Consider the following 24,644-nt stretch of genomic DNA (forward strand, 5'->3'; position numbering starts at 1 on the left):
AGGCTTGGCAAGATGGTCAACTGGGCAATCACTTGATTGCCTACTATTTGACTACAGTCAAATAATTGTCAGATATTCCAGCAAGAATATCCTGACATAGGCAGAAGACTTCCCTTTTGATCGCACCATGAAAAATGTCTTGTTCGCTCAATTTACTGCATGGTAAGGCCACCTGTTGGGCAAAAGGTGAGCTGTCAGAAAGTTGAGCATCTTAATTGGCTGGAATCTTCTAGAACAAACATTATATGCATGTATCTTTACTTGTACAGAAGGCCATCAATGTACATGGTGGTTCAGAAAGCACATTAAATAAGTTAAAAGACTCTGACTCTGCCCCCAAAGAGCTTATGATTTTAAACTGACTAGACAGATATACCAAAGTTAACTCAGAAGGGAGTGGGGAAGGAAGAAGTGGGCTCCTAATCATTAAACTTCCTCCCACAAAAGAAAGAGAAAAGATGCACTGCCAGTAAGCCTCTCCCTTAATTAAAGTATCAGAGCTATTAAGCCCTCTCCCCACCCCAAAAACACTTTTCCAACCTGCAACAAAGCAAACAACCCACATTAAATGCTGATGTAAATAACTCCCCACTCCGCCCATCAATAAAAATTCCTTTCAAAAACCCTCCCACACAAATCTTACTGATAATATAAAAAGTTTTATGCTAATGAGGAGTGTTGACATCACATCTCAATAGAGGCCCCTCCCTCCCTACTCTGTTCCTCCTCAAACTGCTGCTTATGAGTAGTGTCCTTCTTGCACTACAGCTACAGTAGCAGATTTTCTTAACACATCCATGTATTACTGCACATACAGAACAAAATTGGTCCATTTGGGGAATCATCCATTTAAAAACCAAAAACTGAAGACCTCCTCTTGGTGGGAAGCTGGTGACCATGTATTGCAATTTAAGATTGGAGAACAAAATGCAGATGAGAAGTTGACTCAATCTTCATTAGATGAAGTGGAAGAAGGGAAGATACCGACAATGAATGTAATGGTGAGGACAAAGATATAGATGAAGCAGTTGAAGCTGACAAAGAAAATGAAGATAATGAAAAGCAAGATGCTTGAAGAGTTGACCAGCTACCTACCTAGCATACGTGCATTTAAAAATGACTTTTTTCTTTCATACTTGCTGTTTGTTTTATTGCTGCTTAAATTTTATTCTTCTTTGAAACTGCTCATTCTTGAATAACATTCACATTTATATGCTAACCTAACGTTGCTAGAAAAAACAGTAACAATTCTTTCATTTTAAAAAAAATTAATTTCTGTAGGGAGATTTTTCTGAGTTAAAACGACACAGTTAAATAACTTGCTGTTTGCAGTAAGGCTGAGCCTATTCAAGGCCGCAAAGACTTGGCCTTGGTCTACACTATAGAGTGAGGTCGACGTAAGGCAGCTTACATCGACCTAACTGTAAGTGTCTACACTAAAATGCAGCTCCCTGTGACATAACTCACCCACCACACCGACTTAACGCCACCTCTGCAAGAGGCGTATCGCTTAAGTCGATGTAGTTAGGCCGACGCAGCGTCAGTGTAGACACTGCTTTGCTTACATCAACTGTTGCTGCATTTCAGGAACTGTCCCACAATGCCCCACACTGACACTGGCCGTTAAATTGGTGCAAGCACTCCCGGTAAGGACACGGCACCACCGACATAAGGAGTGCAGTGCAGTGCGGACACGCAAAAGCAGTGTAATTACTGCAGTGGCTGTATGACAATGTAACTTAGGTCAGCTTCATTTTACAGGGTGCACTTGCCCTTGCTCTTGTTTGTTACTTTTCTAATACGCTGGCAGTTTAAAATATCTGATCGTTTTTAACAATATTGGACCAAAGTCTGGTCTTCCACTGACCAATTTTTTGGCCTGTTCCAATGCCCAGCCCTGCTTTGGAGCGACAAGAATCTCCCCAGCTGACCTGACGTCTAGAGAAGTGAGGCCCCGATCCCCTCCCGCGCACAGGGAGAGACAAACAGACAGACCCGTCCAGGGGAAGGAGGCAGCCCCTGTGTTAGCGCTAGTTGCACCGCCAGCACGCCCAGGCCCGGTGCAGGCGCTAGAGACGCGGTGCCCGCCCCCGCGGGAGCGGAGACCCCTTCCTCCCGCGGGGAAGGGCCGCGTACTCACTCCACGAAGGCCCGCGAGCAGAGGCACAGGATGCCGCGAGCTCCTTCGTCCTCCTGCAGCAGCAGCTCGGCCACCAGGCGGCTCCGCGGCTCGCAGGGCATCCCGCGCGAGGCCAGGCTGCTGGCACGCGCCGCTCGGCCAGTCTCACGTGGCCGCGCGGATCCGACTCACTTCGCCTCCTCAGCCCGCGCTTGAGCCGGGGGCACCGCCTTCCTTCCGCCGGAAGTGGCCCCTAGCGGGGTCGGGGTGTCGCGCCCAATGGGGTCCGGGCGGATTCGGAGTCGCCGCGGGAGCGTGTTTGTTTCCCTCCGGGGGCCGAACAAGCGGCGGCCGCGGCGAGGGGGGTCCTCTGCTGCCTAGCAACCCCCGAGGCCGGTGGCGCGCGAGACCCGGCCCGCGTCACCCCAGCTAATTTCCCAGCGGCAGCCACAGCAAGGGCGGGCCGCGGCCGCTGGCTGCGCTTGGGCACCTGGTGTCGGCTGGGACCACGCCCGGCTGAGCGCTGGGTTACTGGCCCTGCCCGAGTTCACTGAAGCGCGGGGCACGCTGCGGGGCAGATCCCTGTCACTCTCCCCCCCCCCGGCCCGGGCGCTGCGGGGCAGATCCCTGTCACCCTTCCCCCCCGGCCCGGGCGCTGCGGGATGAAGCTGGCCGCCCCCTTCCACTGCTCAGAAATTGCCCCACCCCCCGCTTCACAATTCGCTGGTTTCCTTCCAACGTCACGCGCGCGCTGTGCAGCGCCGGGCTTTTCTAAAGGGACGAATTCTGCCCTTCCCTGAGTTGTGCTTCACATCTCTGCCGCTGCTGAGCTAGATACACAATGCTCCAGTTCTGGATTCCTCGCCAGTCCCACTTCCAATAGTGCCGGACTTCTTTGTCCCTTTTGCATGTGATTCTGGTCTTTTTAGCAGTTTTGGTTTCTTATTTTACGACTCCCTTCTGTTCTAGAGTTTCTTTGTATCTTGTAAGTGCGTTGGTCTCTCTCAATAGTTTCTGTATATCTTATAGGTCCTTTGTCTTCTCTCGCTCTTGCTTTATAGAATCACAGAGTTGGAAGGGACCTCAGGAGGTCATCTAGTCCAACCCCCTGCTCAAAGCAGGACTAACCTCAGCAAATAATCCCAGCGAGGGTTTTGTCAAGCCGCAGCTTAAAAACCTCTAAAGATGGAGATTCCACCACCTCCTGGTAACCCATTCCAGTGCTTCACCACCCTCCTAGTGAAAAACTTTTTCCTAATGTCCAACTTAGACCTCCCCCACTGCAACTTGAGACCGTTGCTCCTTGTTCTGTCATCTGCCACCACCAAGAACAGCCTAACCCCATCCTCCCTGGAACCCCCTTTCAGGTAGTTAAAGGCTGCTATCAAATCCCCCCTCATTCTTCTCTTCTGCAAACTAAACAAGCCTAGTTCCTTCAGCCTCTCCTCATAAGTCTTGCACTCCAGCTCCCTAATCATTTTTGTTGCCCTCCACTGGACTCTCTCCAACTTGTCCACATCCTTTTTGTAGTAGGGGGCCCAAAACTGGACACAATACTCCAAAGGCGGCCTCACCAATGCCGAATAGAGGGGAATAATCACTTCCCGCGATCTGCTGGCAATGCTCCTACTAATGCAGCCCAATATTCTGTTAGCCTTCTTGGCAACCAGGGCACACTGCTGACTCATATTCAGCTTCTTATCCGCTGTTACCCCCAGGTCCTTTTCTGCAGAACTGCTGCCTAACTCATCAGTCCCCAGTTGTAACTGTGCATGGGATTCTTCCGTCCTAAGTGCAGGACTCTGCACTTGCCCTTGTTGAACCTCAGATTTCTTTTGGCCCAATCCTCCAGTTTGTTTAGGTCCTTCTGTATCCTGTCCCTACCTTCCAGGGTATCTACCACTCCCCCTAGCTTAGTGTCATCTGCAAACTTGCTGAGGGTGCAATCTACCCCATCCTCCAGATCATTAATGAAGATGTTGAACAAAACCGGCCTGAGGACTGACCCCTGGGGCACTCCGCTTGTGACCGGCTGCCAGCTAGACATGGAGCCATTGATCACTACTCGTTGAGCCCTATGCTCCAGCCAGTTCTCTATCCCTTTTATAGTCCATTCATCCAACCCATACTTCTTTAACCTGCTGATAAGAATACTGTGAGAAACCATATCAAAAGCTTTGCTAAAGTCAAGATATATCACATCCACCGCTTTCCCCACATCCACAGAGCCAGTCACCTCTTCATAGAAAGCAATCAGATTGGTGAGGCATGACTTTGCCTTAGTGAATCCATGTTGACTGTTCCTGATCACCTTCCTCTTTTCCAAGTGCCTTAAAATGGATTCCTTGAGGACCTGCTCCATGATTTTTCCAGGGATTGAGGTGAGGCTGACCGGTCTGTACTTCCCTGGATCCTCTTTTCTCCCTTTCTTGAAGATGGGCACTATATTTGCATGTTTCCAGTCATCAGGGACCTCTGCCAATTGCCATGAGCTTTCAAAGATAATAGCCAATGGCTCTGAAATCACATCAGCCAACTCCCTCAGCACCCTTGGGTGCATTGCATCTGGCCCCATGGACGTGTGTATGTCCAATCTTTTTAAATAGTCTTGGACCTGTTCCTTCAGCACTGCGGGATGTTCACCTCCTTCCCATTCTGTGCCGCCCAGTGCAGTAGTCTGGGAGCTGACCTTGTCTGTGAAGACAGAGGCAAAAAAGACATTGAGTACCTCAGCTTTCTCCACATCTTCTGTCACTAGGTTGCCTACCCCATTCTGTAAGGGGCCCACACTTTCCCTAATCTTCCTCTTGTTGGTAACTTACCTGTAGAAACCCTTCTTGTTCCCCTTCACGTCCCTTGCTAGCTGCAACTCCAGTTGTGCTTTGGCCTTCCTGATTTCATTCCTGCATGTTCGAGCAGTATTTTTAGAATCCTCCCTAGTCATCTGACCAAGCTTCCACTTCTTGTAAGCTTCTTTTTTGTGTTTAAGTTCACCAAAGACTTCTTTGTTAAGCCAAGCTGGATGCCTACCATATTTGCTATTCTTTCTGCACATCGGGATGGTTTGTTCCTGTGCCCTCAATAAGGTTTCTTTAAAATACAGCCAGCTCTCTTGGATTCCTTTCCCCCTCATATTAGCCTCCCAGGGGATCCTGCTCATCAGCTCCCTGAGGGAGTCAAAGTCTGCTTTTCTGAAGTCCATGGTCCGTATCCTGCTGTTCTCCTTTCTTCCTTTTGTCAGGATCCTGAACTCAACCATCTCATGGTCACTGCTGCCTAGGTTGCCCCCCACTTCTACTTCCCCTACCAAATCTTCCCTGTTTGAGAGCAGCAGGTCAAGAGAAGCACGTCCCCTAGTTGGTTGCTCCAGCACTTGCACCAGGAAGTAGTCTGCAACACTCTCCAAAAACTTCCTGGATTGTTTGTGCTCTGCTGTATTGCTCTTCCAGCAGATGTCAGGGTGATTGAAGTCCCCCATGAGAATCAGGTCCTGTGAACTGGAAACTTTTCCTAGTTGACTGAAGAAAGCCTCATCTATCTCGTCCTCCTGGTCTGGTGGTCTATAACAGATACCCACCATGACATCACCCTTATTGTTCTTGCTTCTAAGCTTAACCCAGAGACTCTCAACTGGCTTATCTCCAGTTTCATACTGGAGCTCAGAGCAATCATAGTGCTCTCTTACAGTGCAACTCCTCCACCCTTTCACCCCTGCCTGTCCTTCCTGAACAGTTTATACCCATCCATGATAGTGCTCCAGTCGTGTGAGTTACTCCACCAAGTCTCAGTTATTCCAATCATGTCAGTTTCTTGACTGTGCCAGGACTTCCAATTCCTCCTGCTTGTTTCTCAGGCTTCTTGCATTTGTGTATAGGCACTTGAGATAACTAGCCGATTGCCCTATTTTCTCAGTATGAATCAGGAGGCCTCCCCTGCTGCATCCTCCTCCTTCTGCTTCCTTGTGGTGTCCCACTTCCCCACTTACCTTTGGGCTTCGGTCTCCATCCCCCATCAAACCTAGTTTAAAGCCCTCCTCACTAGGTTAGCCAGCCTGTCTGCGAAGATACTCTTCTCTCTCTTCGTTAGGTGAATCCCGTCTCTTCCTAGTAATCCTTCTTCCTGGAACAACATCCCATGATCGAAGAATCCAAAGCCCTCTCTCTGACACCACCTGTGTAACCACGCATTTACTTCAGCAATGCGACGGTCCCTACCTGGGCCTTTTCCTTCAACAGGGAGGATGGATGAGAACACCACTTGCGCTTCAAACTCCTTTATCCTTCTTCCCAGAGCCACATAGTCCGCAGTGATCTGCTCAAGATCGTTCTTGGCAATGTCATTGGTGCCCACGTGGAGAAGTAGGAAGGGGTAGCGGTCTGAGGACTTGATGAGTCTTGGCAGTCTCTCTGTCACATCCTGAATCCTAGCTCCAGGCAAGCAGCACACGTCTCTAGTTTCCCGGTCCGGAAGGCAGATGGATGACTCCGTCTCCCTTAGGAGGGAGTCCCCGACCACCATCACTCTTCTCTTCCCCTTGAGAGTGGTGGTCCTGGAACCCCCATCCCTAGGACAATGCATCCCTTGCCTTTGATCAACAGGGTCTTCTTCTGATCCATTCCCTCAGATGAGTCTTCCAAATCGTTCTCCACCGTAGTACTTGTGCAGAGAGCCTGAAAACAATTCCTTACCTCTATCTGCATGGTGGGCATATAGGTTCTCTTTCTTCGGGAGGTCACATGCTGCCAATTTTCTTCCCCGTTCTTCAGTTCCCCCTGCACTGCCTTCTCCGAATCTTCCTCACACTGTGCCTGCAGTAGCAAATCATGTCTTCAATCGAGAAAGACTTAGTTTTCTTTAATGCAATGCAGGGTTGATATTCGGGTCTCTAGTCCTTTAACCTTCTCTTCCAATATGGAAACCAGCCTGCACTTTGTACAGATGAAGTCAGCTCTGTCCTGTGGGAGGAAGACAAACATAGCACATCCAGTGCAGGTGACAACAGCAGATTGCTCACTTTCCATATCTTTCCTCTGAGAGCCTCTTTAGATGCTGTATTTTCTGCTCAGAAAAGTCTGAAAGGCAAAAAACCTGCTGTGGGCTCTCCCTCCAGGCGAACTCCTTTGGTTTGCTGCTCACTTGGTTCGCAACTGGCTGCTTCTTATAAGGCTGCTGACTCGAAGCAGTTGCCCTGCCTCAGTGCCTCCCTCTGCAATCAACCATTCAAGGCCCACCTGGAACAAAGCATTCCCAATTCACACTTTTCAATCAATCACACACACCGTCAACTGCCAAACAGTCCCTGTCAATGAACCAGTCACAATACACATACAGTCAGCTGTAACTTGCACCAGTCACACAAATGGTCTCTCAGATACTCACCCCTCTAGCACACAACACAGCTCCCCTCACATAGCACTCACCTGGGCTCCTCTCGGCCAGATCCCAGGCAAACTACTGTTTGCCTCTCCTCTGTTCATATATTTGTGTACTTTTATTTTTCCTTCCTCCATGGTTTGAGTTAGATAGTGCTCAGCCCTTTAACGGGTGCACAAGGCTGGAGGAGGAGCTGCCCCCACTTCAGCATGCTGAGCTTGGCTCATTTCCGTCTCTGGCACTGAGAGGATGCAATGGCAGTTCCAAGGTGACATCAGCACTAGCCTCCTGAGACAGGGCAGCTGGTCAGCACACAGAAGGGAGCATATTCTACACTCTTTCAATGCATAGGCCACAGCACATGCATCTGGGAGCCCTTGCCAAAGAGATGCACCTTCACATCACGTCCTTCTAATTTAGATGTTCTGTAGTTGTCTCAGGGGGTAGCCATGTTAGTCTGTATATAGCAAAAATAACGAGAGTCCTGTAGCACTTTAAAGACTAACAAATTAAATTTCTGTAGGCATAAGCTTTCATGGGCTGCAACCCACTTTGTCACATGCTGCAGTAATCAGTAATGCTGATCAAACATTCTTGCTAAATTTAGTCTGCCACACTTATTTAGCACTCAGCACACAAATTATTCTGAAACAAGGTGACTTTTATTCTAAAATAGAGTGTCTACTAGTAGAGCTTTTCTGGAATAGCTATTTCCCTGTGTAGACAAGCCCTTAGCAAAGAGAGAAAACCAACTACAGCTGGAAGTTATCTACTATGGGGAAATCAACATCACAAAAAATTTTTTAGCCTGTTTCTGCTGGCAGAAAAGGTACTAATAATGTCTGGAGCACATAAGATGAGACAGCAATAATTATTGAAGAATTAATGATAATGCTTTTGTTAAAAAAATCACAAGTTACAGTAACATGCAGTTTTAAAGATCTTTTATTGCTACCAAATGTGTAATGTTTCAGTATATTTAAACATACTAGTCATCCTTCTGATATTTATCAAATCGTTCTAATAGAGCTCTTAGTATATTTCCTGGTGTTTTTTGGTGCCTGTCTCTTAGAGATTGGATTGCAGTCTTTGCCTGTTAAGGGAAAGAAAGGAAGAAACAGAGTTTTACCTCTTTATATGAATATTGCAGCTCACAGAATTATTATCATGGTAAAGATACATATATTTAATAGTCTGTGAAAAATACTGTTAGGAGGGGAGGAATTCCTCTCAAGGTCCTTTAAAACCCATGCTGAGAAAGTATTTCATATACTGGAGGCTTTTAGCAGCTAAATATTTGGCTATGATCCCATTCCGGCAATGGGGGCTGCTCTCAGGGAACTCACTGCAGGATTGGGGCCTATATTCTGTTCATGCCGTGTTAGCTATGTATGTGAGCTTCTCGTCCGGTCGCAAAGCAAGCAACATAGGGAAAGAATGGAGGAAGAAACTAAATAAAGGGAAACTAGGAAAGCCGGGAGGGGAGAAGACCATATCTGTACTGATTTTACTAACTATATGAAGAGAAGATACAATTTTTACTTCCATACAACAAATAATTTGAATATACATTATTGTCAGAGTCATGTTTAATAGTAGTAAATATTTATACTATGATAGTATGCAAAGACCCCAGTCTTTACTGAGACCTGTACAAGCAAAAGAAGAGATAACCCTTGCCCTGCTTACTCTCTAAAGAGATAAACACATGAAGAGCAATGGATGAGGATATGCCACACAGCCAAATTAATATCATGAAGAATTGGCTCATCTTTGCTTACAGTTAGGTATATTGTAGGTTTGGCTGTTTTTTAAAAATTGGGTTTATAGGAAGGGTATAAGAAAAGGATAGGAGAAAAATAATAGTCATAGGTTGATGCCTGATTAGCTATGATTTGCAGGCTGGCTTTTGTAAGCATTGTGGCAGTGGTGAGTTTTAAGGAGGGATTTGAAGAAGGATTAGGTAGTGGCTGATCAGATTTTATCAGGGAGTTTTTCCCCTTGCAGAAGAGGCAGCCAGGGTGGAAAAGCTGAGATATTTAAGGAAGAAACTTACTGTTAGACAATAAAGATTGGGAATGCTGGATATTCAGTAGGTCTGTACATTAACAGCTATACAGACACTGAAAAATGTTTATCATTTTCAGACATATGACACCCTATATTTTTAATGCAAAAAGAGACTATAGATTCTGGTCCTTTGCTACACATTTTGAAGGGCTCTGCTATGTATTCATGAGGTTCAGAGGTAGGATTTAAATAGAATATGTGCCATATAGACTGAATTGTTATTACCTATTTTACCTATTTCTGCCTGTGTAGTTCCAGTCTCAGACTCATGTCTCTCAGTCCTTTTATAAGGCCTGGGTGTTTAGCAAAATATCAGCTGGCTTCCTTATCTCCACCCTTCAGCCTGGGAAGCAGCTAATTCATTATTGCATAAGTGGGGCTGGCCCCTTGTTCTCTAAAACTGACTGTCTTTGCATCACACTTCCCACTCTACTGAATAGTACAAAATATATTTTCCAAACCCTTTCATAGGGTGGGTCATATGTTAATAAATGCTTCAAAGACTCTGTTTCACTCTGAGTCATTATTATGTGAATCACCTTCCTTCTCTTTTGCAACCAGATAACACACTTCATGGAAAAGAAATTGGGAAAGCTTTTAATGTAATGTTTACTTCTTTCAATGCAATTTAGAAGCTGGTAACAAGTCCAACCAGCACCTGTGACTAGCTAGCTCTCCATAAATAACCAGCAAGTACTCCATGGATCACTGTTTGGAAACCTCTGGTGTAAATTACTGAGGGACAGTAGGTGGGAGGAGGGTTCTGAGATTAATTTTGGAGCTGGTTGAAATTCAGAATTTCCATTCTAAAGGAAATCACTTCATTTCAAAATTGACTTTTGTCCCAAATTGGAATGAAAAAACTAAAAGTTTCAAAATTTCCTGCAAAACAAAAATTTCCAGAAACTTTTTTTAGAAATATCAGCACAACTGTATCAAAATATTTGTGTATATATATATATATATATATAAACAATCAAGACAAAATGAAGTGCTTTCAAAATTTTTTACAAAATTATCATGAAATCAATTACATTCCCGCAAAAGTTTTTGATTTAGTTGAATCAGCATTTTCTGTCACAAAACTGTTGCATCATACATTTTTTACCAACTCTAATTAAAACAATGTACAAATCTACGAAGAATTATGACAATTTAAGACAATGAGGTCAGGAGCCAATGGAAGCAACAGATTACTAAGTACAACTACAGATGTCTGTCAGGGGGCAACAGTTCACTATGTAACTGATGACTATAAGACAGTTTTACTTTATAAAAACCAACAAATATTTTATTTTTGTCCTTTACCCTTGAAAGGCAACAATTTAAATATAGAATACTGGAGATTTTACTATTCAGAGTATCAAATTACCTTTTCAGCTAGCTCCGCAGCAGTTACATTTGGATCATATGGAATGGGATCTCCAATATATGTGCGAAATTTGACTGGGAACCCTCCATATAGAGGAACGACTGGCAATCGAGAACGTTCATAAAGCCACCGAAATGACCCTGGAATTAAAAAGAAAATGTAAATGGTGAAAGAGAGGTTAGAAGCTAGCTGAGTCACTGAATCCAAATGATTCTTGGTTGCAAAGTGATGAGCATTTTACCAAGGACATGACAAAATAGGCAAGACAATTTGCAGGGCATAGAATCTGGGGGGAGGTCAGGGGGGAAACAAGCCCTCTACTTTCCCTTGCTTTACCTCATGCATATTTGGTGCGCACCCTAATTTATACACTAAAAAATCAGGTAGCACAATTAAAACAGAACAGAAGTCTCCATAGACTTACAAGTGTATTTCTGACATACAACAGATATTGCACATATAAGAAAAAATTCTAAACTTGAGTGGATACATATGGATTATCGCTTACATATTTTTCCAAGTGTCCTATATCCTTCCCGAAGATTCTGTGTGAACATAGGGATGATGGGCTAATAAAAGAGAAAAAAGGTGAGGATTTGGACAACATTTCAGTTTAATTTTTTTAAAATTCTTCATCCCTGAACTAGAGGGGCTTTCCATCTATATCACATGATCATAGCAAATGTTTCCATCTCACTACATTGAAATGAAAATGGTAAGTTTTGATTAGTAAATGAAGGGTGTCATGTATTTGCTTAGAAAAACTACAACTGGTTATGTACCATGGGCCTGATCTAACTCTTACTCAGGTAAATGTGGAGATTCTCAATAAGAATCTTTCCATTAGCTTAAGGGGAGTTGTATAGGGTCCCAAAGTACACATCAAACACTAAAACAACATTGGTATCAGCATAACATTTAGAAGCAGAAAGAACAGATTCCATAAATAGTGCAGAACCATTTCCAAAGAGATTGCTTCAGAGACACAATCCTGATAAGTTTTGTTTGTCTGTTTGGTTTTTTTATGTTTTTGCCTAAAATGTCAAGACTAGCAAGCTAAAAAAATCCATATATATTATTGGCTGCAAAATCTTGCAGGTTGGCAAACCAAATGAAGCAAAAGTCCTAAAGGAAACCTGTACATGCAATTATAGAAGAGTCGATATAGGTGGGAGGGAGAGAAAAAAGAGAACTTCATAATATCCACTACTCCCTATCCACTACTCTGCCCTTAGTTGGTTAGCCTCCCTATTGACTGCTGATAGGGACTCTGACTGAAGCAGACAAAATAATACTCTCCACAGTGCTGTTTTATTAGGAGCAGGTAAACTTTGCTATGCTTCTTGTGCAAGAAGTATTCTGCTAAAGGAAGTATTTTCTTCCAAAGCTGCATAGTGGTATGAGATAACAGTAGATGAAGGCATTTTATGCAGGTTTTTATTTAACAAGGTTTTGATATATGCAGTCTAACTTTTGTGTGTGTGTGACTCAACTTGCAACAAATGAGACTATTGCTTTACAGGTAAATAATATATTACTTTGTTAGAGACCATCAATGGAAACACTGAAGTGCTCTATTATAATACCTTATATACACAAGAGCAGTCTCAGAGTTTGACAAGACTGCTATTTTGCTTGCCACAGAGTTATGGTTGTATATTTTTCAAGATATGTTGCTATCTCTGTTCACATTTGGTATTATGAAAATAAAAAATGTTAACTGAGTTTGACTTTACTTACATCACATCTTGTGATCTGAGTGTGACTGAGTGCTGGCTGTAGCACCTTGGTCACTGAAATTACTGCAGTAGAAAGAAGGCTGCAGGTTTGACTGGAGTCAATTAATATGTTCCTAGTGGGAATTACTGATCCTTTGTGGTAATTGCTGGGCTAATGAGACAATTGGTTCAGAAACTGGGTGGATATATATTTGGTAGGAACAGGCAACCTTGAAAAGGTCACAGTGTGAAGAAAGCTTTGTGAGTGGATCCTTCTGCTGTACACCTGTGCTCTGTCCAGTACTGTTTGGAAAGCAAGGATTAAAGGCTCGTGTAGTGGAAAAGAAACAGTGTGTGTGTTTGTGAGTGAGAGACCATGAAAACAGCTTAGGCAGCGCTGCTTGCAGTATAGCTAAAGCAGCACCCTCTGACACAGAAAGAGCAAGAGAAATCCGTTATCTTATAAAATGTACTTGAAAACAACTATTTTGTTAGTCTTTAGATCACATGTTTAAGACAGAAAGTATGTCTGTTTATACATGCAGGTGGCACTTACCACTTTTGCATCTATAGCCACTTGAGCAAACCCTTTGCGATTACCCCACAAGAGGTTGTAATTTTCATCACTAAAGAACGCTTCTCGAACTCCGCCTGGCGAGACACCCAGTAAGTGGCCATTCTTCAGAATTTGAACACATTCTTCTCTTCCACCGTGCATCACACCAAAAATATCTAAAAGCAGTTTAATACCTGTAAGAAATGTGTCCAGTTTACATTATAATGGAATATTAGATCACTTTACATAAAGAACTGCTTTCACATTAAAAAAATACTGTGGCTAAACATTACGTGAAACAGATAGGCCTGCATATGAAAATTGAACTCCAAAATCATGATTTGTAGGAGTAACAAATCTTTTTCTCTGGTAGCATTAGTCTAACCTTTCACCCAGATTTGTGTGCTAGGGAATTTTGATAAAGTTGAATTGCTGATAGTCACTGACAACCAGATTATAAAGAGAGAAGTTAAATGCCTGTATGTGGAAGAGAACTATTGCTTAGTCATAATAACAAGGGATTTTCCTTTGTGTGCATGAATGACTGAAAGTGAGTAGGATGCCACAAGCTGACTTGACTGCATGTGCAGCATCCCCTCAGAGCTATTTAGCATTCTCCATCCTGGGTCTGAGCAGAACTCTTCCTGTAGCTGCTCACGTGAGCTACAGGCAATTGTTGTGTTGCTAGGGATTGGAATTGAAGGCAAGGATATTGTCTGTCCTGTGCTCTCAATCTCCCACTGCTGGTGTTCAGGCAGCATGAAGGAAAAGGAAGTTGCTAGACTAGATGCAGAAGGGTGAGGAGTTTGGGTGGGAGACAGACAGGAGCTGGGATGGAAAGGGAGCCAGGAGGGAGGACTGAAACAGGCTGGGAGGTGGAGGAGAAGCTGGGACAGGGCCAGGCTGGAGGGGACAGAAATAGAAGCTTTCAGATTAGGGGCAGAAGGATCTGTAATCACCAGCACCTGGACTGAAATGTAAAATTCTTGACTCAATATTTCTCTGCTCTCAGTAAATATCTCTAAACCCCCCTGGCAGAATGTCTCATTTCCATCTAGTGGCTTGTCCACTTAAAGGATGACAACCTGCTACTGCTATCAGTTACTTTGTTAGCTCAAGCGGCAGAAGTCTGCACTATAGATCTGTAGATCCAACCATGCTAATGACCTATGTGCAGAATTTGACGACTCAGGATGAAATTTCTATTGATTTTTAATTGTGTATTTTTAAAACCTTAGGGAATTACATACAAAAAATGCTAAGTTTGCAAAGTCAAGCACTAATAAAGAAATGCCACACTTACGTATGCCTCTGCAACCTTAATTTGCCCCACACCATGAGTATACTTATGATACAGTCTCTAATTACATGACCACACACTATTTTTCCATAGGGGCTTTCACTCAGAGCACAATGGACCATGCTCACTGGATAGGTAATTATTCAGTATTTTGTTTTAGCCGTCTCATCATTCAATTCATGGCCCCATGACTTGTTCATCATGCATTCTTCAGCCCCTGCTCTGAATACAACATTATAAAAAAGCCCTTGGGAAAATTCATGGTACTGCCATTGGTGTTGGTCTTCCATAGTGCCCCCTTGGAGTGTGACAGCCTCTGGTCAGCGATGCCTGGGAGGTCAACAGCATGGGTCTGAGTGTGGGAGGCTCAGCCTCCGCAGAAGTCCACTCCTTCCTGGGCTATCAAAGATCCAAAGGAAAACAACCAAACACACAGCAGGCCTTCAGGAAGCCACTGGCAGGTCATAGACCTGTGCAGCCCCCACAGGTGTATCACTGGTAATAGTGCCAAAGTAATCATTTCTGCATCCGGCCCACCTTCCCCTCAGAGGGATTCAGCAGGAAGTAATAGTTTAGCAATCCTGGCTCTCAACCAAACTCCTCTCTGGGAGATGCTATCCTCCCAGATATGCCACTGCCTGAGCTGTGGTTCTCCCTTTTAGGCCGTCCCATTCCTTGAAGGTTGAGGTACAGCTGACCGCCCCGGCCTAGGGCAGTTCATTAATCCTCACTTGGCCTGTGTGACGTTTGTACACCCATCATAGACATTAATCACTTTAATATCTGAGTGCTTCACAGACTTTGAAGAATATATCTTCACAATAATCTTGTGAGATGAGGGACTATTGTTATCCCCATTTTACAGATGAGGAACTGAGGCACAGAGAAATTAATCTCCAAAGTGTCCAGTAAAGTGCCCAATTTGAAACAGATAGGGCCCGATTTTTCAGAGTATTTAGCATTCTGTACCATTTTGTATGTTCAGACCACAGCTCCCATTAACTTCAGTTGCACCTGTGAACGCTCAGTACTTCTTCAAATCAGTCCTAGGGTCTCAAGTTGGGCACGCAGAAAATGCAGAACACAAAATTAGTGATCCCCTGTGAAAAGTTTGGTTTAAATGATTTGCCCAGAATCATATAGGAATTCAGTGGCAGAGGCAGGGATAGAATCTAATTCTTCAGAATGATATTCAGCTGCCTTAACCATGAGACCGTCCTTTCTCTTTCTGCAGTCCCCTGCCTCTTTCACAACACACCTTCCAACATCTGCAACAAATGGGGCTGGGGTCTTATAACCAATAGCATACACAACTCTGGTTCATTTTCAGAGCAGCATAGTCTATCCTGTGCACTGAATAAGGCTGAGGTCTTGTAGAAAAATAGTATATGATCATATAATTAGAGACTATCATAATGCATACGCACAAGGGGGCCAAATTAAGGTTTCACGAGCAACCTTAATTCTGACATTTCCTAACTTTTGACTGCTTGACTTTGCAACCTTAATGTTCTTTTAACATAGCTTTTTATTGTAATATTGGTATCAATTGGCCTTGAGATTGATAGTACTCTGTTATTTTGGGGACTGATAGCTAAAAAAGATCTGCCACCTTCCCAAATTATTAGATAAAGCTGGTAAGGAATTATTGTATTTGACATTAGTTAACCTGATAATTAGATTGATCAATTGATATTAACCTGATTCATCTTATTTTGATTTGTTTGTATTTTATTTTATTTGATTTTTGTTTAGTTATTTAGTTTAATTAATCAAATATATAAAACTGGAAAGCTATGTGGACTGGGAGTCTCTTCTCCAGACATCAGTACTTGGGATGGCCAGAAACCCAGAGTAGGTAACAGAGACAAATCAAATAAGCCACCTACTGATGGTCCATACAATCTGCTCCTTTACTTCTCACATTCATCAAATTTTGTTCAAATGGCTATACTTTAAATATCGATCAAACAAGACATTTTATTATAGTCAACAGCATCAAGTCTAACAATTGGTCAGCCACCATTGTATGGAAATGCATTTGCACTTTCAAACTATAGCAAAGTTCTGGCTACAACATGAGCATGAAGCCATCCGTCCTATCGGGAACTTCAGCTAGTACGAATGCTGGAGCACAATTCCTCAGCAACCTGGGCTACTGTGATCATGTCAAACCTATACTCCACTCTTTATGCTGACTTCCCATAGAATATCAAGTCACGTTCAAGGTCTCAATTCTTATCTTCAAGGAGCTCAATGGCCTAACTGAAGACCGTGGTAGACAACACCACTCCTCAGGCACAATGAAACATTCTCCCATAAAGGTAAAGCTCATCTGTGCAGGAGACCAGGTTTTCTCAAGGGCTGGTCTGAGACTGTAAAATGAACTCCCACAGAAACTAAGGACCATCACGGACCTCACCATCTTCAGCACCAAGTATGAGGTGCCTTTCTTCCACTTTGCTTTATCTAATATAAACACATAGCAGTGTGTGTACATTTAAAAAAAAAAAAAAGAAATAACAAAACCCCCTACTGCAACAGAACACTACACTGCACACAAAATTCTCCCCCTGAAAAGAGCGTGAGAACAAACGTGACAAACTACAAGTGATGTTAGTCACACCACTTAATGTACAACTGGAAGGTACTGAGATACTCTGGTGGTCATGTCAGTATAAGAATTTACATGGTATAGTACAGTATACTATAGCATGATGGACAAGGTTACTGTCAAGGGAGCCTTTGCCCTACAGTGAATAAAACAGCTAAGATGGATGAAATACCACCAGAGGAATTTGGTAGTGTGCAGCCATACCCAATGCAAGCTGGTGTCTTTTTGAACATCAGTTGAAAGATTCAATACAAGAAACTTTGAAATATACCTATTCCAGAAAATGTGCTGACATACTGTGACATTCTCCCCCTGCAATCTGGGCTGGTGTGTAACTGTCATCCCATTCCTCACTCCTGGGCCCTGTCTTACTCCACTTTGCTGCGTGAACCACCCACTCCTAGGTCAGCCCACACCCAGCCTCCTGCAAGTAATCAGTCCCTGACCTAGTGAAGGAGCGCTTCTGGCCAGCCACTCATGAGATAGACTCTCAGCAAACACTTCCAGTCCCTGATGCAACCCTGGGAACGGTCATCTTACAGGGTTCAGTGCTGTACCCTGCAAGCTCATTTATGTTTGTCTGTCAATTTATCAAAGAAATTGATATGCACCAGCTCCGTCACGCTAAGTACAGTCTCTGCACACACTCAATCCACATGCACTGTTTTAGATAAACAAACAAATAAGTTTATTGACTACAGCAAGATTTTAAGTGAATATAAATCAGATTAATATAAATCAAGAGATTAATAATGAGTCAAGGAGTCAGTCACAATCAACTAAAAGGTAACTCACATCCTAAACTAAGATTAATATTTCAGTATCTTATCAGTCTGTGATGTTAGTTTACCACACAGGCTGGCTGCAATCTCTCAGTCAAGCTCCCCCCCCCCCCGTGGGCAGATTTTCAGTCCTTGGTGTTGCTTAGAAGATGGATTCCAAGGTAGAGCCATGAGACAAAAATGCCTCTTTCTTTTAACAAGTTTCCTCGACCTCCTGGGGTCAGGTGGTTGGCCATGTTCGGCAATAGGTATGATTTCTTCCACTTGAGCCAAAGTGCTCACAGGTGCTCAGGCCAATCCATTGTTCCTGTGTGCATGCCTCTGCGAGCTGTAGAACCTCAGCTTTGTGTGTGTCTGCATCTATTCAAGCCATGTGAGACACACATTTGGGGATATGGCATAGCAGAATTTCGTATCTGTACATATGCATGACATTACAGGAAACATGCTACCATAACAATAATGTTCAGAATATCATGAGCGTTCCAAAAACACCTTACATGACATACTTTGCATCAGACAATACACAGTGTGGCAAGGGCAGCCTGCTCTGTCCTTCCATGGGTCCTGCACCCTTTTCAGCTATGCAGCAATGTGGCTGGCTGGGAGCAGGGGGGGCCTCTGTGCCTAGGATCCCTGGCCGTGCCTGGATAGGCTCCCCCTTGCCTCCGGTACTTTTGGGTTGTGGTAGCAACAGCAATTGCTCCTAGTCTAGCCACGCCGTGCCTCTTAACTCCCTTTCAGCTACCCCCATGTCTGACCGGGAGCTTTTAACTGCTGGGGCCAGCTCCCTTATTGGCTTCAGATGGCCTAATTGGCCTAATTGCCCTGGAGTAGCCCCAGCTGAATCACCCAGGGAACAAGGATTTGTTAATCCTGGGGCTAATATAGATACCCTCCACTACTCTCCTGTAGCCATCAGGTCTGGCCCTGTTACACTATAAGGGTGAACATGAATGATATACAAATCACACTATTAGTGTGTACATGGGGTACAGCGTGTCACACATCCATAAAAAAATTACCAGATAAGTTAACCCCTACTGCATTATTGTTGGTTTCCAAAGACTTACACGAGGGGTGAATCTGGCCTTATATGTTAAAGATTTGAATGTGCATGCAAGAGCGCTATCCCTGGAATACTGTTGGATTCCTCATACGGGGCTGAGCTTTTACACAGCAGTCTCTGTAAGTAATGCTTTCTACCAGCTCCACTTGAGTAGGAAACTCTGTCCCATCCTGGTGGGTGGATTTTCAATAATGACTTGGATGATGGAATAGCGAGTACGCTTATACAATTTGCAGATGACACCAAACTTTAGGTTACAAGCACTTTGAAGGACAGGATTAAAATTCAAAACAATCTTGACAAATTAGAGAATTGATCTGAAATCAACATGATGAATCATTAAAGACAAGTACAAAGTACTAAGGAAGGAAGGAAAAATCAAATGCACAACTATAAAATGGGGGATAACTGGCTAGACAGTAGTACTGCTGAAAAGGATCTGGGGTTTTTAGTGGATCACAAATTGAATATGAGTCAACAATGTGATGCAGTTGCAAAAAAGGCTAAATCATCCTGGGGTGTATTAACAGGAGTGTCATATGTAATACACAGGAGATAACTGTCCCGCAATACTTGGCACTGGTGAGGCCTCAGCTGGATAACTGTGTCTAACTCTGGATTCCACACTTTAGGAAAGATGTGGATAAATTAGAACAAGGCCAGAGGAGAGTAGTAAAAATGATAAAAGGCTTAGAAAACCTGACCTACGAGGAAAGGTTAAAAAGACTGGATATGTTTAGTCTTGAGAAAAACAGGGGCAGGAAACTGGTAATAGCCTTCAGATACGTTAAGGACTGTTACAAATAGGACAGTGATCAATTGTTCTCCATGTTCACTGAAGGTAAAACAAGAAGTAATGAAGTAATCTGCAGCAAGGGAGATTTAAATTGGATTGTGATGCTGGCTGGATTAGGAGGACCATTTATTATATTATTTAACATCCATATGACAAATTTACAATAATTCATAAGAGATAGACCATGTCAGGTACCATTAGAAAGGTTATAATTTGCTAAGTATGATGATATTGTTTATGTGTATGTGTCATATTTGTATTAGAAGTTTGATATATTTGGATTTCAACTTGTGCTGTGTGTTTCAGGGTGACACCCTAGACAGGATGGCTGCAGCACTAGCCTGATTAATGGCCCATTAAGAAAACTCAGAGGTACAGGGGGAGAAGCCAGGTGTATACCTGATGAGTCACCAGGACTTACTCATGTGACCCTGGACTCCATCTTATTTCTGTAAATCTCCACAAGCAGCATGGCAAAGACCAAGTGACATAAAAGGCAGCTGCTCCACATTCATTTTGTCTTCAGTCAGTCTTTAGTCTTCATCTTTCACTACCGCTGGATCAACTCATCCACAACTGAAACTGTGAATCAAAGGACTGAGACCCATCCAGGTACTGGATGTACACCAGAGGGACTATACAAGCCTGCAAACTCCACAATTCTACTGGAAACCTGATATATATGGACTTTCCAATCATTTGTATGTATGTGATTGCTTTAATCATTTAACATTTTTCCTACAGTTTGTTTCTTTCCTTTTATAATAAATCTTTAGTTTTTAGTTACTAAAAGATTGCCTGGGAGAATGGTATTTTGAGTAAGATTCAAACTTATATTGACCTGGTAATGTGACTGGCCCTTTGGGGTCGGGAGAACCTTTTTGGTAAAGAGCATAGAGTTTTAAATAACATATCTCTTTACTAGACCTAGTGGCTGAGTAGGAGCCAGAGACTGAAGTGCAGTAAAGGGGGCTGTGTATATTTTGTTTTAGCCTCTTGATAACCAGTGTGGGAAATCAGAAGTATTGTTTGCGGCTGATTGGGAAGTCTGACTTCAGTGTCACCCACAAATGCTGGGAGAATCTGTTGTCCTTTTGCAGCCTGCCTTGACCTTGGCATTTTCGGGTCGCTACCCTAGGCACAGACAGGTCACATAAGTATTAGGAAAAACTTTTAAACTATAGGGATCATTAAGTTTTGGAATAGGCTTCCAAGGGAGGTCGTGGAATCCCCATCACTGGAGGTTTTTAAGAATAGGTTAGACAAACACTTGTCAGGGATGGTCTAGGTTTACTTGGTCCTGCCTCAGCACAGGGGGCTGGACTTGATGATCTCACAAGGTCCCTTGTCCCTTCCAGCCCTACAGTTCTATGATTCTATGAAGACCTGGCCTCAATTATTCGTGCCTTCATCATTTCATGGCTGGCTAACAGCAATGCGGTATAGCTGAACATGAAATCTTCAGCATTTAAGAAACTCCCCCTAATACAAAATGCCACAGTGCCTCTTTTCAGCAACATAGGCTACTGGGACCATATCAAATCTGTCCTCCGCTCTCTAAACTGACTTCCCATAGAATACTGAATCAAGTTCAAGGTCTCAGTCCTTATCTGCAAAGCACTCCATGACCTGGGTCCAGGATATGTGAAAGACCATCTAAAATTCCAGGACGAAGACTATAGCCGACGATTGCACTCCTCTGGCACAATGGAAATCTCAACAGCAAAAGTAAAGCTTATCTGTGTAGGAGACAGAACTTTTTCTGGAGGCAGTCCAAGACTTTGGAATGAATTCCCCAGGAACTAAGGACTCCTATAAACCTCATCACTACAGGTGCAAGGTGCCCTTTGACCTTACCTTCTCTAATATAAACACATAATAACAGGTGTGTGTGTGTATATATATATATATATATATATATATATATATATATTTAAAATAGTCACACCCTACCAAAACAAGACACTCTGCTGCACACATTTCTCCCTCTGGATGAGAGAACAAAAAACATGTGACTGATGTGTAGTTACATGGCTTAACGCACTACTGGAAGGCACTCAGATACTACAGTGATGAGCACAGTATAAAAACCTATGTAGAATAGAAATAGAACAGTTAATATGTACACTTGGAGGACAGATGTCTTATGGGGAGGAATGCTGACACATAGGACACATTTCTACGTAAGTAGAATATAACATTTTATCATGCTGATAAAGAAAGTTTATTTATTAGAAAAGGTTATATATTAGTTTACAAATTTGAAAGAGTCAATAATAAAATTAGTTCAATAATGCATTCTTTTCACTTACAACAGCCTTAAACGTACCAAAAATACTAAATGGGATACTGAACGGAAGAAAGGACACTGCCTCTTCTTTATGTTAATGCCACATGTAAAGTTTTTGGAAATCTGTGAGCCTCTAGCGATTATGAACTTCAGAAGACCTCAGATTTTCTCAAACACTTGAAATTACACTATTTTTTGTAGTACACACTGGGTAGCAACCTGAATGCCTATATTAATGCATGTATCTCTAATATTAATAAATGAATTTCACCAAGTAGCCTTGAATTTAAAATATTTCTAACTCTCCTCCCTCTCCCCCTACTCCTGCCCAGTACAATAAAAGTACTTTACCTGGTATTTTAAAGGTGAAGTGATCGGCTACTGAATGGCAGAGCCTGCCTTTCTGGCTACATAATCTAGCCATAAAGTACAAATAGTCTATAGGAGTGGCTCCATGGTAATAAACAATAAGCCCTGGTCCTTCTGGGATTTTTTCCACACCATGAAGCTCATAACCTGTCAAGTACACAAAGTGCAATTAGTTGTATAAGTGATTTAACATAAGTTCCTCTCTAGATACAAGCAAGAAATTACAAATAAAACTGCACCAAAGATTAACTTCTCATTTGCCATGTCACTAATATCAAGGTAGCGTTGATTATAAAGTGACATTGTTACCAAAGAAACTCTGTAACAGAGGAACATAAATCTGCACAGCAAAGCTGTCTTGGCTTCACAATAGCAATTATAAAGGCATCTGCTCAATGGGCTCTTGTCTTTATGATTCAGTGAAGTGGGGAAAGAGAGGAAACATGACGATGACCCTGAGACCATTGGGTTAGAAAAGGTATATGCTTAAGAGACCTGGAGTTCTGGGAATCATGAACAAGATCTGGGGGATTAACCATTCATCAAGGGGATGCTAATAGATCTATTGGTGGAAGATCTTTTAGGTGTATATTGCCTCACTTTTTTTACAGAAACTGGGGTTGGTGGGGTGAACCAGGTCCAAGAGCATCTTTCTTTGGGGCCCAAAGGGTTTGTACCACTCATTACATACCTCCCCACTTGAAAGGCTGGAGTTCTACTCCCCATAAGCAATCTCACCAAGATATCTGTACCTGCACCTGGAAGGCATACAACTGCAAAGCTACATGCCACTAGATCACCCAAAAATTGGTGTCCTTTGTAATATTAAGCTAGTGCAATGGGGCACAATCTGTAAAAATTGTCTTTAAAAGACAGTACTTGAAGAATACCATAGCCTTAAATGCTTCTTCTCAGTTCAGTAATATTTAGTTTCTCAGGGAAAGAGATTTCAATTCAAATATAGCAGTGGGTGTTCAAGCTGAAAGGCTTAAGACAAGAGATCCGTAAGGTCCACCTCAGAAGCATCAATTTGGAACACAGGGTCTGCGTGAATGACAGGGAATTAACAATCGATCCTTTTTATCATAAAAAAGACCTTCTCACAGTGAATCAGCCAGTGAACTTGTTCTGGAATAGTTAAACAAGCCACCAGCATGGCAAAACGGGGTATGAAGTACCCAGCTAGTGTTTTGCTTGGGGAACCAGGGTTTCCTTTAGTGCCTTCACTTTATCTAAGAGAGCTTGGATTCATGTTTAAAGAAAAAATCTTGCTTACCATGCCATAATTTTCCATACAAGTCCCAGAGGGTTACCACCATTTGCCTGCCATTGTCCCATAATTTGCTGGAATAATTCCCCTTTAAGTCATTCTTTCTCTTGTAAACATGAAGGAGAAGACTGGAAAGGTAGAGAACACCAAACAGAACGACATGAAGTGCAAACAGCATTATAAGTGTAATTAACAGCAACACGAAGTAGAACACATAATCCAGATAGCCTTAGAGTACTTCAGATCACTCAATTCTTCCAACATGTAAGTCAGATAGGTTGTATAATTTACAAATTTCTGTTCTGAAATACTGGATTTACTTCTGTTTAGCATCTCCTGTTAAAAAGAGAATGAAACAAACTAAGTCAGAAACTCTTCATAGTCAAGGCAGCTTTCTTAGCTTTTCCACTAGGAAAAGATGACATTATCCTTTATTCTGACTGCTAGCAGAGAAGTTACACACATTTTCATTTAATTTAAATGGTGTTCTTAACATTAACTGACTGTCCTATATAAACTAGGACTTTGATATATGGCTAATATTATGGTTACATGTAAATATGTTATTTTTTATTTATATCATGATAGTGTTCAGAGACACCTGTCAATGTACTGGGCACCGTAAAAAAATATTAAGACAGTATCTCTGTTCCAAGCAGGTTCCAGTCCAAGGCTCTGATCCCACAAATATATGCTTGACTTCAACAGGAATACAGACATGCTTAAAGTTAAAGGTGTGCATAAGTGTTCTCAGGATCAGAGCCTAAGATTACAAGTGACATACAAAGGATGGAGGAAGAAATACTATCAAAATATGTTCCATTTTTATATACATTATATACATAGGATTTTGTTATTTAAAAATAATAGATAAGTACATATCAACTATACTTTAATGCCCCTCAACCTATCCTTATTAGTTGGTAATTTCTTGTAGCTTTCACAG

The 24,644-nt window shown here is 42.7% G+C and overlaps 1 protein-coding gene and 1 pseudogene across 1 annotated transcript in view; both read right to left on the reverse strand.

Annotated features, from left to right (window-relative positions):
* The window catches only part of TGS1 (trimethylguanosine synthase 1), a 33,745-nt gene extending 31,413 nt beyond the window's left edge, over nt 1–2,332 (reverse strand). The window contains exon 1 of the mRNA XM_067553763.1: nt 2,141–2,332. Coding sequence (XP_067409864.1) covers nt 2,141–2,241 — 101 coding nt within the window. The 5' untranslated portion in view covers nt 2,242–2,332. The remainder of the gene's footprint in view (nt 1–2,140) is intronic.
* Nucleotides 2,333–8,426: 6,094 nt separating this feature from the next.
* On the reverse strand, nt 8,427–24,031 carry LOC137156851 (DGAT1/2-independent enzyme synthesizing storage lipids-like; annotated as a pseudogene).
* Between the last annotated feature and the right edge of the window lie 613 nt (nt 24,032–24,644).

The sequence above is a fragment of the Emydura macquarii genome, unplaced genomic scaffold (assembly GCF_026122565.2).
Source record: "Emydura macquarii macquarii isolate MOO-44397 ecotype Brisbane River unplaced genomic scaffold, CSIRO-AGI_Emac_v2 contig_1477, whole genome shotgun sequence".
NCBI classification, from domain to species: Eukaryota; Metazoa; Chordata; order Testudines; family Chelidae; genus Emydura; species Emydura macquarii.